Source organism: Oryzias latipes, chromosome 10 (assembly GCF_002234675.1).
Source record: "Oryzias latipes chromosome 10, ASM223467v1".
NCBI lineage: Eukaryota > Metazoa > Chordata > Actinopteri > Beloniformes > Adrianichthyidae > Oryzias > Oryzias latipes.
This window is the reverse complement of record NC_019868.2, coordinates 1,112,455-1,130,908: the sequence shown is the minus strand read 5'-3', so window position 1 is coordinate 1,130,908 and position 18,454 is coordinate 1,112,455. Positions and strand designations below refer to the sequence as shown.

Genomic DNA, 18,454 nt, shown 5'->3' with positions numbered 1-18,454 from the left:
ACCTGTGCTGAAGTGAGTGTTTTATGTTCTTCTAAAATGGATGATGGAATGTGAAAAGAAGGAGGGGGAGGGACCAGCCATCCCTATGCTATGGACTTGTAACCTACCCATGGTGTACCCCACCCTCGCCTTTGCAGATGTTGGTGCAGCACAGAGCTGTCAACATTATGGAGATTGTTTATTGTATTTAGATTTGTCTCCAGGATAAGGAAAGACCCACAGCAGGATGATACAACGTGAACTGTGCACCAGGACTGAGATCATTGTTTTATCATAGAGATCATTGTCAAAGCAGAGTGGAAGTAAATACAAAGAAAACAACTGAGAAATATGGACGCAATTAAGTATCATAATTAAAAATAAAAGTCAATACCAGAAATGCTTTTTAATTTTCAAAATGTAACTGCACCAAATGACTCAAAATTAAAATGAAAAATCAATGCTTCCAAATGTTTTTTCATTTCTACTTAAAAACTGATTATTCTGTGTCATAATTAAAAAGAAAATGCAAAGAGGGGATTGCATTTTGAAAATGAAAAAGTATTTCTGGATTTAACCTTTATTTTTTATTATGCTGCAGAATCACTTCCATACAGAAAGGAACTTTTTGAAAGTTGGAAAATGATTGTTTCACCAGAAATATTTGAGTGAATCTAAAAAGGCAGACATCCTTTCATTTTTGATTTTTTTGTAATGGGTTTCTTCCCCATGGTAACTGACACACATACAATATATATATATATGCAGTAGGGTGTGTTTACAGTACACAATACTGGTTAAAGTTAGCCCTCTCTGTCCCTAAAGACCACATTTGTTGTAAAGAATACACAAACAAAAAGTGACACATTACAGATTTGTTCTAAAGGTTAGAAAATGTTACTCTTTTAAATAATACTATATGAATATGCAGCTTTAAATTTCTTTTTAATCAGTTTGACAAAACTTTTTATTTTGTATGAAAATATAATAAGGACTTAAAATGATTTTATTTCTCGTTTTATTTTGCCTTATATTTTTAAGGTTGACCCTGCAATGGCCCTTGGCCATGACATCAGTGGGACTGCCCCCCCTGTGACCTGCTCAGGACACAGCAGCTTCTGAAGGTGAATACTTTCCTTTTAGCAGTGTACCTGTAACTCAAATGACTTTAGTTCACATTTCCTCATGTTTTTCATGGAAAAAAGCCTTTCAAGGATGATCTGGTAAAATAGCAAGAGAGCAACAATATATCTGACTAAATGTCAGGAAAGGTGTTGTTGATGCTTAGAATGTTTCAGAAAAACTGAAACGGGTTGAATAATGCTTAACAATACCAGCATCATGGCTAAATCCTGAGTTAAAGGCCAGGCTATGAAAAAAAACACTTAATAATTCCAACCAGGTGGGCTCAAATTAACAAAATAATATTTAATAGTTTACATGTAAATAGCCATTTCTAGTGCACAGCACATGCTCCATCCAGGTCAGGTCAGGTAGTCCATGGAAGGGAGACTGCCTTGGACCACTAGTGCTGTAAGTCACTACAACCACATGGGGGCGCTTTCCAGTGCTTCCACGTTTAGGCCCAAACCCAGGTAAATGCAGTGTTGGGTCAGAAAGGGTATCTAGTGTAAACCTCAAGCCATATCACATGTTTGGGCTGGGGGGGGGGCTGTAAAAGCTCATTAGGTGTCTAACCACCTGTGTCTAATAATGTCTAACCAGTGCTAAATAGTGCTGGACAAACTCAGCTGATTCATGTTGGACACATACAGTTAGAGGGTTCATGTTAGCTCTAAACAGCATGGATGTTGCCAACAATCCTCATGATTGTCGTGCCAATGCTCTGTACTGGATTGGAAGCTGAACCTGTCTGACTTTTGATTTACCTGAACACTGTGTGACAAAACTGAACACAGACCAACAACCAGGGCATAGTGAGGGGGGGTTGTTGGTGAAAAGCTCCAGCACAGGGGTTTTTTCAGGGGGTTTGCTCAGGTTAGCAGCCTGTTTGTGTCGGCTGCATGTGTGTGTCAAGCAGATTTCATGACCACAGATGCAGGCTCTGTGTGTTCCTGCCCCAAGCAGGTGTTGCATTATGGATGTGCAAGCAGATGGGTTACGCTGCAGTCACTCGAAGCTTCTCATGTCTCCATCATCAGCACAGCCCTCAAAGGAGGTGAAACTAATTCTGTCTTACTCTTTAAAACTTCTGGGAGGCTGATACCTCCAAGGATGCACGCAGCTCTGTTTTCTGTCAGGAAGAGAAAATGAAACACATTTAGTTTAGCGGACACTTAAATTAAATTAAGTCTGCATATTTTACCCAAATAAAAGCTGAAATGATTTTCTTTCTGTGCAAGATGAAGCACAAGCTGCACATGCTCCGTTTCCCTCCTACCTTGATCTGCATGTTGCTGAGCAGCGTGCTTTGATTCAGCTGCTGGTTGTACTGCCACCCCCAGCCCACCTCTCCTATATAGCTGTGCCGGGCTGTGGTTGGAGGGGCGTGCGGCGCAGCCCGCCACAGATAACCCAGGTCACCCGTAGCCTCATGGGAGACAGGGCCCACACCGATGTGATGAGGAAAATCAGTCAGCTTTGGCCGGTAGTCTCCGACCCCATCTGGACCTGATCACAATATTTGTTATCTGTCACAGGTTTGAAATCTTACAGAGTCCCAGGAACTGGAGAAACAACCCTGCACCTCCAGTGACTAAAAATGGTCTTTATCAGGTAAAAACTGCAGGCAGGAAAGATCTAAACTTGACGATGACTTCTACAGGGATCAGAAGATGTGGCAGAACCAGACCAACAGAGGAAGAAACCCAGAAGAGACGTCTGGAGCAGGCTGTACATGCCTCAGTCTGAAATGGTTTGATTGTGATAATTCCATCCTCTAGCAGGTAAAATTAATATTTAGGAATGTTTCTGAAGCCTTCTGGTCACACACACACACACACACACACACACACACACACACACACACACACACACACACACACACACACACACACACACACACACACACACACACACACACACACACACACACACACACACACACACACACACACACTCACACACACACACACACACACACAGTTTGAACCCTACATTTAGATTAAAGATGTCCTCATTCAGTGAAGGAAACAAACGAGAAGCAGCTGTCTTTGAGGGCTAAGTACCGGTGAAAATCATCCTCTGTCCCCGCTGCCCCTCTGGATCTGTGTTGGGCCTCATTTTACCGTTGGTGTGGTGCTCGTTGCCGGATGGAAGCCGCTGTGAAACACATGCAGTCAGCTCTGCGTGAGGTCCTGGGGGACTGACATGCGTCCAGCGGTTGCCATGGTGTCATTGCTGCAGGCAGCATTACCTTCCCCAGACAGGAAAGGGTCAGACATTAAACTACACTGGTTATGAATCTTTGCAGTTATAGAATTCTGTCAGAGCTCATACTCTAAAGTAAAATTATTTCACAAAGTCAAAAGATACTTGATAATATCATGTTCTCCTTTTTTAAAATTACTTTTGTGTTTCTTACAAGACATTTTTATTGTTGGTGTACTCGTAATGCTTTAAATTATTCGGCATTTCAAATAATTTCCAAGAAAAAAGTGCTTTTGCTTTCCAAGTTTTCGCCCTGCATTTTTGGGTCGGCTCGCTTTAAACTTTGTTAAAACATGCAATACCCAACCCAGACGCGTGGTGGCGCCAGGTTACAGTGGATTTATCCAAGGTGAGTCTCCGTTTGGTCCTTTGTTGAAAGGATCCGCCCAGCCTCCGCCTGCTGCGCAAATTCCGGTCAAGTTTTCTGAATGTCACGACTGTGAGACATGCCACTAACCACATTTCTATGTTCTACTGTCATTTGAATTTTTCACGATAAATTTAGTAATAAAGTCACACTTCGTTGAATTAAAATTACAAGAATGCATTTATATGTTGCACATTCGTTGTTAGGATTAAAATGTACAAACAGACACGACCTACATGAATCTATCTCAGATTGTTTTTGCGTGTTTGTTGCCTTGATTCGGTGTTTTATTTTGAAAGGCTTCCCGGAAGTGACGCGGTGAGTGGCTGGAGCTTGTTGCGGTGCGTCAGTCACCATGGTGGTGGCACAAAACAGAGGCTCCGGACTGCCCCGCACTTCCAGACCTACTAAAAGGCCAGTTTAGCGAGTTTTTTTTCCGTGCGTGTGGGGCCCTGCCTCTTAGGATGGGGGACACAGACTTTTCCTGGGTAGAATTTTAGTCCTCCGTTTGTTTTGGGGATTTTCTTCCCGTCGCCGCCAGAAAGCTGAAGAGAGAGCAGGAATGTCTCTGCCGAGCTGAGCTCGGATCATAAAGGAATACCGGTTCTCACGGCTACCGAGTAACCGAGAGGAGCCGGCGGAGCCGCGCTTTTCCACGGACCTTTCTCCCAGAGGAGGAACCAGGGCTTCGGATTGAGCAACAGCGGGACCCCGGGAGGGCGGCTCGGCTGTCTGGCTCCAGTCGTGGCCTGGCTGCGGGCACTCCCAGCTCACCCGCTAGCTTGGACCTCCGCCGAGGCGAGAACAGCGCAGACCAAGCGACGCTGAGGCCCGTGGACCTTATTTAATTTTCCGCGTGCCGTGGATCTCTGTAGAGAGTTTTTGAACTGAGGGAGTTCATCCTCCAGGAACAATGGCGTCGTACGTGGATAACCGCTTTCGTCAGGCGGTGATGATGAATCCGGCTGAAAGGACTCAACAGGTCAGCAGCTCTCCCCTCACTTCCATGTCCGGGTCCGGGTCCGGGTTCGGGTTGAAACGTGCTAGTGTTAGTGGGTCGGAACGACGTGCGGCAGTTGTCCCGCTAACAGTTTCTCTGCCGGGGGGGGGTTCGTGGTGGATCTGCAGCCTCACCTTTGACCTCCACAGCCAGAAGATCTCCCCGCAGAGATCCTCCATCCATCGTCACGTGATTCCTTCTCCTGTTCACGAGTTCAGATTCAGTTTTCTTCATCTTGAAGCATGCGCAGATCAGGTGCGCGCGAGAGCAGCTCAGACACGGGTCCCCCGCTGCAGCCCCATCACAGCCTCGTCTCCGTCCGCCTGAGAGCCTTTTTGTGTCGCTGGCGGCCTGTTATCTTCCAAGGCCCGCAGTCTGGATGCAGGCCGGAGGTGATGTGGGTGACAGGTGCCAGCTTAAGGCTTTGGCAGACCTTCAGTAGTTTATGATAGGGCCATAACAGATACGCTATGTCTGAATATTTACACTCTTTTGATTCAGAGCTGTGATTCACATGTCAGGTTGACTGCAGAGTCAAAATCCCACTCAGCACTTCTATCGGATGAGTAGACTCATTTTTCACTTATTCTATTTTCAGTGTTGCCTTTTTATTTCAGGTAAAATTGTATTTATGTGGAACTAGTCTCTTTATCTTAGCTTAGTGTTTCATTTAAACTGCTGTGCCGCAAATCAGCTGTAAGAAGTGAATCTGGCAACAAATTAGACCCGTTTTCGCAGTAGAATCCAGCGTTTACGGCGTGCTCGCCACTGTTCCATCATCAGAACACGTCCCTAGCATCCATAATGGTGTTTGATTTGAAATAGATTCATTTGAGTTTGTTTTTTAATTAAAAAAAAATCCAGATGTGGTAAACAAGTGTTTGATATTCTTGGGAATAACAGGTTTTTAATCATTAGTTTAAAGATTGTAGAGTCCAGAGTTTGTTCTTTCATCTCCATACTCTGTCTTTCATGGCGTTAAGATGGACTGAACATGATCTTATCTGCTCAAACACATTCACTTCTTGCATGGCGCCGGTTTTCTGTGCAGATTGAAGTCTGTCTGTGTAAAATCCTGCTCCTGTGTGCAGAACGATGCTCTGCAGAACCAGGAGCACATCTGCACCTCCCCTCTGCTCCTCACACATTTATTTAGGTTAGCTCTTTTAGGGAGGGCTTTTGCTCATTAAAAAACTGAAAGTCAGATCTCTGTCTGATTGGCCAGTTCTGATCTCATCCTGTTGCTGCTTGAGTCTGCTAGCAGGATTCGTCACGGACCAGGACAGTTCTGCTTCAGAACCAGTGCTGCTCACACAATGTTTGAGACGTTCTTGTTCAAAAGGCCTCCTTTGAAAGATCCATCTAGCATGGTGGAGTCTTGTTATGGACCAGCATTGTTCAGTGTTAACTTCAGACTTGCAGTCAGATCCAGACGTGGAGGTCCAAATATCTGCCTTTCTGTTTCACGAAACCTCCAACAATGAAGACTTGCTCTTCCTGGTCCTGAAATGCTGAGGATCTCCTTGATCAGAGTTCATGTCTGTCCTCTCTGCTCTTCATTCTGACTGTTGTTTGATTCCTTCTTCGTCTGCTGCTGTTGCTGACTCTGAAGGCTTTTCCTGCTGCTTAGTTCTTCATTTCTGCTCCATTTTTAAGGTGAGCTTCTGTTGTGATGGTTGAACACCACGTCCTTCCTGAATACAGTCAACTGTTGGTTGACAGTTGTCCTGTTGTCTCCATGGTAACTGTCAGTCACTGAGCTTTGATGTGCTGACACATTTGCGTTTTTAAACGTCTATAATCCTTCTGCATAATCTATGGAAATACATCTGTTAGTGTTGCTTTTTGATCAAATGGAAAAGAGCAGCGAGGGGACAGAGGACCTTCTGCACCTCGTCCATGGCTGCTTGCGTTTCCAAAGAGGGGTGCAGCTTTTCTGAAAGGACGAGAGGAACAGGAAAGGCTGCAATTGTTCTGCGTGGAGCCCAGGCCTTCAGCTGGAATCCTTCCAGTGCTGGAAGTCATGTGACTGTGCCGCTCTGCTGAGCGTGTTTGCAGCAGCAGCACCTTTCCCAGTGTGGTGTTCGTGTGACGTGAGACCGGTGAGCCTCAAACAGGGTTATCTTAAAGCTGACATGAAGGCAGCACCTCTCTGTCAGGATTAGCTAACACACAGCCATCTGTCTTCATCTGTCATGACCTGTGCACGGAGCTTCCACCTTCTCCCTCTGCGGTCACATGATGGGTTGGATAACTGCCCATTCAACCCCCTCACACCTCTGTGGATGTGGATCTGTGACGTGCAGAAGCAAAAACGTTTTCTGCAGAGATGACCAGATGACTTTTCTGTCTCAAATATTCATCTTCTACACACACGCAAAAAACAGTCTCATTTTCTAGGACACAGTTTCTGCAGAGCGGCAGGAGTTCATTAGAAATTTACCTCTGAGTTTTGGGCGGGACGATTAGCGCCAAGTTAGGCTGCTTCCATTTCCCATCATCCCTTTGTGTACACTGTCTTCCTCTAGCTTACAGCCCCTCACACCCCCAACCTAACATTACTGGTGCAACAAAAATGGTGAGCAGTGTTGGAGCCATCCGGCCGTACAAAAACAAGATCAGACGGGGAAAACAACGACGAACACGGATCTATTTGTCTGCAAGTGAAGGAATCAGAATGGAGCGGAGCAGGGAGCTGATTGTAGCCTCTGTGTCACTGCGACAGGCTTTTCCGCTGGACCTCAGATGGCGTCTGTCCCATTGACATAACATTGAAAGTGGCTGCCTCACGTTCAGCGTTAAACACAGTTTAACTGTAACCCCTAATCCTAAACTTAACCCTTCCTTTGGGTCCATGCGGCCAAGAAAAATGAATTCATTCAAATTCAATTCACTCAAAATGAGAGTGAATTCATCAATCTGCATGAGCTAACATCAAATGTGTTCTAAACCACAGCCAGTGCTGCTGCAATAGTCTAAATTATGATGTCATTCAAGTTCTTTTTGGTGTGTAATTAGATTCAACAGCAGGGTCTGGTACACACATTTGTTGTTATGTCGTTCCACACATCGTTCAAAAAGTGTCGCTTTGGAACCACAAATATGCCACTTTTCACCATTTCTTTATCGCTAAAGAGAAACTTTTTGAGACTAAAGACACGTCTGTGTCATTTGTGCCCCCAATAGCCCCAGCACCAATAGCCCCAGCCCCAATAGCCCCAGCCCCAATAGCCCCAGCCCCAATAGCCCCAGCCCCAATAGCCCCAGCCCCAATTGCCCCAGCAGCCCCAGCCCCAATAGCCCAGCCCCAATAGCCCCAGCCCCAATTGCCCCAATAGCCCCAATAGCCCCAGCCCCAATAGCCCCAGCAGCCCCAGCACCAAAAGCCCCAGCCCCAATAGCCCCAGCCCCAATTGCCCCAGCAGCCCCAGCCCCAATAGCCCCAATAGCCCCAGCCCCAATTGCCCCAGCAGCCCCAGCACCAATAGCCCCAGCAGCCCCAGCACCAATAGCCCCAGCCCCAATTGCCCCAGCAGCCCCAGCACCAATAGCCCCAGCAGCCCCAGCAACAATAGCCCCAGCAGCCCCAGCACCAATAGCCCCAGCCCCAATAGCCCCAGCCCCAATTGCCCCAGCAGCCCCAGCCCCAATAGCCCCAGCAGCCCCAGCACCAATACCCCAGCCCCAATAGCCCCAGCCCCAATAGCCCCAGCCCCAATTGCCCCAGCAGCCCCAGCACCAATAGCCCCAGCAGCCCCAGCACCAATAGCCCCAGCCCCAATAGCCCCAGCCCCAATTGCCCCAGCAGCCCCAGCACCAATAGCCCCAGCAGCCCCAGCCCCAATAGCCCCAGCCCCAATAGCCCCAATAGCCCCAGCCCCAATAGCCCCAGCACCAATAGCCCCAGCAGCCCCAGCACCAATACCCCAGCACCAATAGCCCCGCCCATGTATGCAGACTTTGGAAACAGGCTTCAAATAAACATGAAATTTGGCTTTAAAAGACATTTAGGTTGTGGGATTTTGGTTAAAAACGTCATAATTATAATTAAAACACCACTGGGAATGTTTTTATTAAAGAAAACATTTCATGGGGGACTTTAAAATGATTTAAAAAGACAGTCTTTTTTGAGAAACAAATGTGTGTCATTTTAAACAGAATGTTGTCGCTGTTTTTTTGATCAACATGAACTTTGAATTCTAACCAATTCAGGCTCATTTTGAAGCCATTTGATCCAGTCTGTAGTCTGAGGAACAGCAGGACTCATTCTATTCAGGGATTCTCTGACTTTTGCGTTGTTATTTCCTCAAAGCATTTCTTCTTGTACAGTTTGAGCAAAGGGAGGGTGGTTTGCTTGGTCATTAGCTCCTGTCAAAAAACTCCAATGAAAATGAAGGCCTGGAAAAGCATTGGGTCAGAAACTAACATCTACAACCTGTCCAGGAGAACAAAGCCATGACCAGTAGGTGATTGGAAGGAATGAGGCTGGCTGGGCTGAGGAAAGGAAAGCCAAGCAGTCTGAGCAGGAAATGGGAAACCTGCAAAGGTGGCTCGGAAAAGAGGATTTTGAGGCATGGCTGCAACCTGTTGATAGGGAAGATGAGTTTCAGTTTTTGTGTCAAAGATGAGAGGAAGAAGAGTTTAGGGTGGTGGTAATGCTGGGAAATGTCAGATCATCTGGAAACACCAGAAAATGACCCAGAACTAAAAAAAAAAGAAATAGATTCTGTATCGTTTCTGGAGCAGTCTGGTTTTGGACCATCAGTTGATGTCAGTGAACAGGTTTGGTGCTTTCTGCAGAAACTCACATTTTGTCCCATGAATGAGTCAAAGCTCCGCTCTGTCAGCTCTTCATTCAGACCGTCAGTGTGTGCAGGTTAGAAGCTGAACGCAGGCTTTGCAGTTGAAGCCAATGTTGGCACAAACACAAAATGGCTGGTCTAAATTTCCTGCAGATCCTCCTGGTCTCTGCAGGATTCAGCCGGCGTTCCTGCTGTCGCCGCTCTGTTCTCGCTCTCGGCAGCGTAGGAGCGCGGTGCAGCCGTACCTGTCGTGGAGGCAGGTGGGGAGCCAAAGGCCACAAGCGACTGACTGCGCCTGCCCCAGGTTCACCCCCACAGCTGCAGGGATGAGCTGTCTACACGGTCTGCACAAACTCTGCAGGGGAGCTGACCTGCTGCCACCTCCTCCACAGGAAGCCAAGGGCAGAGGAGAGAACACGGCCCTCATGAAAAACCGTTTAGCAAAGGGATTCTCCAGAAGCTGGAGACCAGAAGTGATGCTGCACAGAAACGCTGCGTGGAATCGTCCACCCAACACGTCTGAGCTGGAAAAACAGTCCAAGCAAATGTTTGGACATGAAGTCAGAAAGTTGAACACTAACATCCTGGTGAGGTTTTATGGTCTGGACTTTCCGCTGCTGTAATGCAGACGGCCACAGCCTCTTCTCAGCTTCCTTTCAGGAAGGAAGAGGAAAAGCGTCAGTGAGCTTTGTGAAGAGGAAGAACGTCTCAGGAGCCGTTTCAGCCTAAACACTCTTTCTGTTTGTCCGCAGAGTCTCTTTGTCGCTCGTTTCCGATGTTTGGACGGACTATTTAAAGACAGCTGTGGAAGCACCGGGGCTGGTCATTTTCCCCGACAACAATCCTAATTCTACCAGCAAAAGCTGCGGTATTCCAGCTGTGTCTGGGTTCTTGCTTGTGCACTGCAGCAGGAACCCAGCTAAAGCTTTGTGAGGGATGCAGAAGGAGCATCAATCGCTCTAAGTGTAGGTGCTGACTGCAGGAGCATCAATCAAACTCGGTACATTCTGTTTGTGTTTGGAGCACAGTTGTGGGAGGATTCTGATGGAAATAATTATTCTTGACTTCATTGCTTCAATACTGTTTGCTCTGTAATCTGTAAAAATCTGAGATAATGGTTGAAAAGCAGCCAGGTTCTGAAAGGCAACCGTGAACAGCACAGTTTGTCCTTAAATGCCCCCTGCAGCACGTTCTTAACCGGGCTGTGTCTGAGACATTTGCATGGTAACCAGCACAGAAAGCATGTGTTTGCTGGGGTCCACCTGAGTGATGCGGGGAGCCGGTCTGTTCAGTGAGGCGTCGCAGAAAGCCGTCCTTCAGGCCGCAGGTTCCTCTCATGCAGCGGCGATGCTGTGTGGTTGGAAAGGTTCAGCTCACTGGGTCTCTGCAGCTGCTGAACACCTTCATGCAGACCAGCCATGAGCGATCCCGTGTCCTGCTCTACTTTCCTAAACCTTGGCTGTTTGAGTTGAAGGACCTGACTGTAAGTCTGCTGGAGTTGTGAGTTAAATATCAGAAGATTCTCTTATTGTGAAAGAAGGCCAGCAGCTTGGTGCAGGTTTAGTGTGTTTAAGGCTTCACCTCTGTGGAACTTACTGTTTTATGTTGCAGTCCTTGCTAAATCCAGTCTCTTACAACAAGAGTGGGTCAGAGAAAGTTTAAAAAGTTCCCCTGTGCTGGCTGCTGAGCTGCTTGCTTGCCGCTGCGCTCATTTCGTCACGGTTGCTGCGTGTTTGTTGGGCACTGGCGCAGCTTGTGTGACTGTTCGGCGTGGTCCACAGAGCTGCAGTTCTGTCCTCGCTTTATTTACAGACGGTCTCCATTGTGTTTGGATTCCTCTGCAGTCGTCTTGTTCAAACTCTTTCAAATAAACACCAGCATTTCTACAGGGACTCCTCATCGCAGTGATGCACGCTCAACAGGCTCCAAATGAACGTTTGTTCCCAGTTTCCTTCTCTCAAAGCAGGAGAATCTCTGGATTCCAGGCTCCAGAAATTCCTCTGGCCTTACAGGAGGAGCAGCAGAGCCCATGGCAGCGAGCCATCTAAACCAGAGCTTCTCTGGAGACCTTCTGTGTTGCTTTGACGGCTCAGAGAACCACATGAAATGACTGGGCTTGTCACGGACAGCCTCATTCTTCATCACTCCTCATTCTTCAAATTCCATTGTTGTGAAAAAGGATTCATTGAAGGAAAGTTGGACACGGAGGAGCAGAAAGTTAGTTAATGAAGCTGTGATCTCGTTTCCAATCAGAAATGGTTCTGTGGTTATTTCAAACCTGTCAGCTTCTTTTGGGTAACCTGACTGTTCAGCCTCGGTCTCAGACAGTGCAGGGAGACTGATGCATAATCTGCTATAATCCCTCCTGGTGGTGAACTGCTCAGACATGACGTGGATCAGATAAAGAGCTGATTAATTTGTGTGATTACGGATCGCTAAATCCTAGCATGGAACTGCGCCATGCAGCTACTAATACGTGTTTACAGTGTTTTGAACAAAGGCCCTCAGTGACGTTTGCTGTCGAAACGGTCAGAGTCTGAGAAAACACGTGCAGAGCTGTGCACAAACCGTCACCAAAAACAGACCTTTCTAGAAATGGTGTGGCTGTTTGAACACCAGCAGACACCGCCAGTATTTATCTGAGCTTCAGAATGGTGAGTTTACTGGTGACACTTGTTACATTTGACATGATGCATTCATGCTAGAACACACTAGCATCAGCAACACAACAACGTCCATAAATGAGTGAAACTGTGGGTCCAATTCTGCAGCTGTTTGGACCACTGCTTGATTTCTGATGGACCTTTTACTGCAACTGTTTCCAGTCCTCTTGAAGATCTGTCTGAGTTGTTGTGTGAGTTAACCTGGCAGCTGATGCGTTCACATCAAAACATGGAACATGGAGTGGGACTGCGGTAGGCCTGGGCGATCAATAGATTGAATCATTGAATTTGAATTTGTTGTTTTAGACCATTTCTTTTTGGGAAAATCCTGATTTTATTTTCTCTCTGGTTTCTTGTGCTTCCATTGTTTGGAGTAAAGTCAGTCCACTGAAAACTGGAGCTACGTCCACGAGGCTGATAACTACACACTAACGCCACCAGAATGCAAACTGAATGAAAAATACATTGAAAATAGGATTATTAAAATGAGAATGTCTGTGTCGCTGAAAGCATCAAGTATGTTGTATGAAGTAAATCGGGTAGTTTTTCTAAAGGGTTTTTAAACTTTATTCTGATGATACTATTAATAACATGTTCAGAACAGAAATGATGGGTTTTTATTGAAACAGTTGGACATGGTCACACTCAGTGAGTTGTCATTTTGACATGTATTCCTGGATTCAAGAACATCATGTTTGCATGTCTTTTTGTAACAAAAGCCTTAAAATCAGGTGAAAGTGGTCAAAAAGGTGATTAAAGGTCCTTTGAAGTTCATAATGTATGCAGAAAGCCATTTCCTGCTTCGCTCTCTCTTATGTTCACCACAGCAGACACATACTTACCAGCACTTTATTTTGAAACTCTTTAGAGGACAGACACAGTTTTGCACAGTTTGTAAAGTTATCTATTGTTCTTTGAAAAAAAACAGAAGATAAAATTGGAATCAGTATCTCACACTATCCCACACTTAGCCAGGACTGCGGCGCAGCGGTACAGCGGTCGACCCCTGATTAGAAGGTTGCATGTTTGGTTCCCGTTTCGCCTGCCCAGGTGTCAAAGTGTGCAGACAAGGCATTGATCATGGTAGTAAAGGTTGTGAATGTGTGTGTGTGTGCAGATGAATGGAAGCGTTACAGTAAAACACTATGGGTCTCACTGAAGGCAGAAAAGCGCTACGGTACATAAGAACACGCCCAGGGGTTGACATAGCCCAGAAATTTGCACTGGCCCACAGGGCCAGTAGTTTTTGAAAGTTACTGGCCCGACACCGCGCACAGCGAGACCCGCCGCTCCGCAGGTGCTTGCAACTTTAGGGGGGTCCGGGGGCATGCCCCCCCGGAAACTTTTAATATGGTGCAATTTGGTGCATTCTGGTGACATCACTTATTTCTACACTTTTCAATGACTGAAAATAGACCATATCAAACTTAAATCTGCTCTAGTCTGTTTCAGGTGTTTTGAAGAGAGCACTGCAGTGTAGTAGGAAACACTAGTTCAGAAGTTTTCATGGTGCTTCTAATCACTGCTATTTCACATTTGTTCCTAATCAATAGTTAAGAAGTTTTATTGACTTTTTTGCCCTGACTGCCTTAAGGTTCTGCTTTTTGTTACTGTTGCAAAGTTACATTTACTTTTTAGTTACTTCAGTTACCTAATTAAATTAAATAATTGAAAAATTAAATACAATTAAATTACTGAGATCATTCAGCTAACTAGAAATACTTACTGCTTACAGTGTTGTAAAGAAAAACAAAATTAAGTAGTTTGACCTTGTACTCCATTTGAGTCTGAGATTCAGGTATTTTGAGTTGCCTTTGATTCTTTGACATTCAGCTTAAAGCTTAGTGGATACAGTTTCATCTTCAATGCATTCATTAAATATCTTGCTGTCCATACTACTAATTAATAACTACTAACATATTCCTATCTATTCCTGCCATGTCTTCCACATCTCTGACATGCTTCAGTCTCTCTTCAGTGACGGTGTTGGATTTATGATCATCGCGGTGAAAAACCACCAGGGGGCGCGCTGATATGTGTGTCAGCTTAAATATATCTGCATAAGATGTAATAATAACCCACTGGCTTGTTCCTTCGTTGTTGCTGTTTAACATTGTTTAGTATTGAATTGTTACATTCAATAAAGTTTGAAAAAAAAATTGAGTGAGCGCGTGCCGCGTGGTGCTCGGCAGTGACAGCCGCGCGCGCAGGCGGGAGAGAAGGAGAAGTGATCAAAGGTTTCCCATAGAAACCCTTGAAGTCTGAACACAGGACTAGCAGAAAAGGTGAATTATAAAGACGAGGTAAATCTACACGTTTTCGCAAAATATACTTTATTGTAAAAGGTGAAAAATGTATGAATTGTTAGATATTTTAGTGGCCCGAGCGGACAAGTAAAAAATAAAGTCTTGTGGTCCGTACTGCTCGAAAAACAGGACCGGGCCAGCGGACAAATGGCTATGTCGAGCCCTGACGCCATCACACGCCATCGGCCTAGGAAGGTGGAATTGGAGAATCTGTATTTGGTAAAAAACAAAGAAGAGGAAGGACGGTTGGCTAGTGCAGTGACCGGGTCATCCATCATAACTCTCTCAGATGCTGGGACACTTTGTCCTGTGAGGATGTGTGAGGCTGGGAGGTCATGATGTGACCTTTTGCAGACTGGTTTGTTGCTGCGATTCCTGACAGCAGAGGAGCGGCCGCCTGAAGCTGCTCCAGCAGCAGTTTTTGGGGGGGGACCTGGTCGCAGGCAAGATGGCGGCAGAACATCATTAGCCGGACATGGAAACATTACAAGTTTTCAGACTTGTGGCAACTTTTATCAAAACTTTTTCAAGAGAATTAACGGTTCAGTGTACAACATGAGCTTACAACGGTGCTAAAGGGGTCATTATGTCATTCCTATCAAACACGATATAAACAAAAGTGTTCAGATGAGTGAAACTGTTCCACCAGAGCTTTAGTTTATATCTCAAGCCTTAGCGTTATCCAACGGGAATCAGCGTATTCTGTTGAGGAGAAAAGCGGCTTTGCACTGGTAAGCAACACTTTATAGGCATATGGGAGAAAGAGACGCTTTTCTCTGCCAATCAGCTGATTCACGTTGACTCCAAAAGGAGTGACCGTCGGAGCAAATAAGACTTTGACAGAGACATCTCAGGTGTTAAAGTTTTAACGCTTAAAGCTGAAAAAATGTAACTCCTAGGGATCGCCATTTAAAGGAGTGTTTTTGGACAAAAAAAAAGTGTTTTCCGACTGAAATCGGGAGGGGGTGGGGTAGGGGGGACATGGACTTCCGGTTCCAGCTAATGATGTCTTGCCAGCAGGAATGGGACGGGTGCGGGGCACCTTAAGGCATTAAACAGCCCCCTTCCCTTATTAATTAGTGATCAGAAACGCTGTTCCACTTCCTGCCTGCAGTGGAGCAAATGGGTGTACCATGTCTGACTGGCTGAAACCTTATCTTTGTAATGGGTCCTGGAGGGTTTGTCTAACCTGTGGCCGATCACGTTTCCAGCCCTGCAGCCCTGCAGCCCGTCCAGGAAAATGTCTGTTATTTCCAAGGCCTAATCTGATTCTCGGTGGAATGTTTGACAGTTTCTTCAAGATTCCTGGTTTGGGGCAGAAGGGGCATAATTATCTCAGAACCGTCAGTTAGCCCCTTTTCTTAACACACTGCAGACTGCCCGGGTGCCAGATTGACATTATCTGCACGCTGAGTCCGAGCGCTAAAGCGGAAAGCTTGTATGAACCCACAGTGTTGAGGATGTCTCCTGTGGGAGAATTTGTGGAAACACATTTGCTGCTGGGATGCACAGTCAGCAGCCCATTCACTCTGGGCACACTGTGGTTTGCATGTCCCTCAGTGCTGCTGCTTCCTCACTAAATGCTGTCCTGTCATTTGGAGCTGAGCGTTATCCACAAATGACATTAGCTAATTGTTGCCGTGGCCTTGACTTTATTAGGAAGAAGCAATATAAAAGAAGCTTACATAATGGCGTGTTTGCAGCTGGAAAGCTATTGTTGGTATTGGTAATCTTTTAACTGGGATGTTTGCTTGACTCTGATTAAGTCATTTGAGCAAACTTTCTTTGGACATAACACTGAAGGAGACACCCTGTTCATAGATGGAGTGTTAGTCGCATTGTGACACAAATGCAACAGTGTGAGAGATCTACAAACCTGCTTTTAGAGATTTACCTGCTGAAAGGCCGTAGCGCAGTCGGTGCACTTTCACAGGATGCATCAGTGTAGCTGTGGTTACGAGGCCCTGCTCAGAACAAACACTTGTAATGCTCTTAACGGAGGATTAGTGGGACATTTGTGGAAGGGTGTGAAATATAAACTTACCTGCTAGAAAGCTTGGAGTGAAAAAAGAAAAAGGGCTACGTTTTATTTATTTGTTTAGGGAGAAAGATGCGTGTTTTCTTTCTTATTAGTCATGCACAGTTGAAATGTCTATGTGTGTGTGTGTGTGTGTATGTGTTTGTGTACTTGTAGCTTTGGCGTTTTATTTCCCATGACTCTCTAACACGGAGACCAGTATTTTCCAATGGGAATCTACTGATCTCATTATTTAGCTCTCAGCATGTCCAGATACAAGGTTCTGATCCAATATTGTGGCAAAGTGGATGAAGAAGGGTGCTGTGCATGCAAGCTCGACCTATTGTGTAGTCCAGCTAAGTGACTCAGGACAAACGGAAGAGCTCGACCTTTCTGTGGGGTATCCGAAAGCAGAAAGACTATTGTAAGAACCAGCAGCTGGTGCTAGTCCTCAACAGCACTCTGCTTGTTTCACAGCCATCTCTGCTCTACGCACAGCTAGGTTGGATCAACTGGTTCTAGGTTCTGATTGCTTGAACACCTCCTGTCGAGATAGTTAGCATTGAGCTGGACAGGGAGAACTGGGTAGGAAGCAGGGACTGGGAACCCTGATATAAACACTCATCAGAATTGTCTGAAGTATGATCATGAAGGCGACACATAACGAATCTCCACATGCGCCATCAATCTGTGAACTTGAGTCTCTCTGTCAGGTAACTTTTGCTTTTAATCCTTTAAGTCTTTTCTTGAGCTCCAGTATAGACTTTTTGTGGTCAGCTCAGGTACTTTCCTGAGTTGTCAGAACGAACTCTTTGTTTTGGGTTATTAGAGGTGATGCTTTATATTGATGGTGTTAAATGCAGATCGTTTGTTTTTTCTACTCCAATTTCTCGACATAGAGTATCTCTGTATCCACTCCCCTGTTTAATCTAATTTACATTCCTAATTCTCAGCTTCCAGAGGTAGTCACCTGGAATGGTCTTCCAACAGTCTTGAAGGAGTTCCCAGAATGCTTAGCATTTGTTGGCCTTTTTGCCTTCACTCTGCGGTCCAGCTCACCCCAAACCATCTGGATTGGGTTCTGGTATAGTGACTGTGGAGGCCAGGTCATCTGGTGCAGCCCCCCATCACTCTCCTTCTTGGTCAAACAGCCCTTGCCACAATACAAATTCTAACAGTCTATTCAGTAGGACTATCAGCTGTGTGTCCACCTGACTTCTGCACAACACAACTGATGGTCCCAACCCCATTTATAAGGCAAGAAATCCCACTTATTATTAAACCTGACAGGGCACACCTGTGAAGTGAAAAACATTTCAGGTCACTACCTCTGGAAGCTCATCCAGAGAATGCCAAGAGTGTACAAAGCAGTAATCAAAGCAAAAGGAAGAACCTACAATACGACATATTTTCAGTTGTTTTACACTTTTGTTATGTATATAATTCCACATGTGATAATTCATATTTTTGATGCCTTCAGTGAGAATCTACAATTTTCACAGTCATGAAAATAAAGAAAACCCTTTGAATGAGAAGGTGTGTCCAAACTTTTGGTCTGTACTGTACGTCTGTGGTATGAAAGTTAACCTCAGGCGCGTGTGTGTGTGTGTGTGCATGTGTGCGTGTGTGAGAGAGAATACCACTGCAGAAATAGTAACATTTCAGGCAAATGAAAATGAAGGGCTGACGTTCTTTTCTTAATGGATCTGGGCTGACGGGGGCTTTTTTAATCTCTGTCAGTTGAAAGGCTTTGGGTGGGATCATCAGACTAATCTGTGAACAGGAAACCTCCATTCAAACCGGAGGGCACTTGTCTCCCTGGACTGGAACGGTTCATATACTGTATGCTAAACAGGAGAACCAAGTTCTAAACAAGGACCCCCCCACCCCCCCTTCTGACCACGAGCTTTCACATTGCTTTTCATATGAA

General features: G+C 45.6%; 2 protein-coding genes across 9 annotated transcripts in view; one reads left to right on the top strand and one right to left on the bottom strand.

Moving 5' to 3' along the window:
• Positions 1-581: 581 nt before the first annotated feature.
• On the bottom strand, positions 582-3,974 carry c10h4orf45 (chromosome 10 C4orf45 homolog). Its single transcript, XM_023959504.1, has 3 exons — positions 3,168-3,974; positions 2,381-2,610; positions 582-2,233 (listed from the first exon to the last, which is right to left on the bottom strand). Exons 1-3 carry the CDS (start codon positions 3,220-3,222, stop codon positions 2,183-2,185), a joined length of 336 nt encoding a protein of 111 aa, XP_023815272.1. The 5' UTR covers positions 3,223-3,974; the 3' UTR covers positions 582-2,182.
• A 150-nt stretch (positions 3,975-4,124) lies between these two features.
• The window catches only part of rapgef2 (Rap guanine nucleotide exchange factor 2), a 98,997-nt gene continuing 84,667 nt past the window's right edge, over positions 4,125-18,454 (top strand). For 3 of the 8 annotated variants that reach the window (XM_023959495.1, XM_023959494.1, XM_023959493.1), the window contains exon 1: positions 4,126-4,718. In XM_023959495.1, the coding sequence (XP_023815263.1) occupies positions 4,650-4,718 (69 nt within the window). In that variant the 5' untranslated portion in view covers positions 4,126-4,649. Of the gene's footprint in view, positions 4,719-18,454 lie in introns of all 8 variants that reach the window. The other 5 variants (XM_023959500.1, XM_023959499.1, XM_023959496.1 and 2 more) reach the window with 3 other exon arrangements.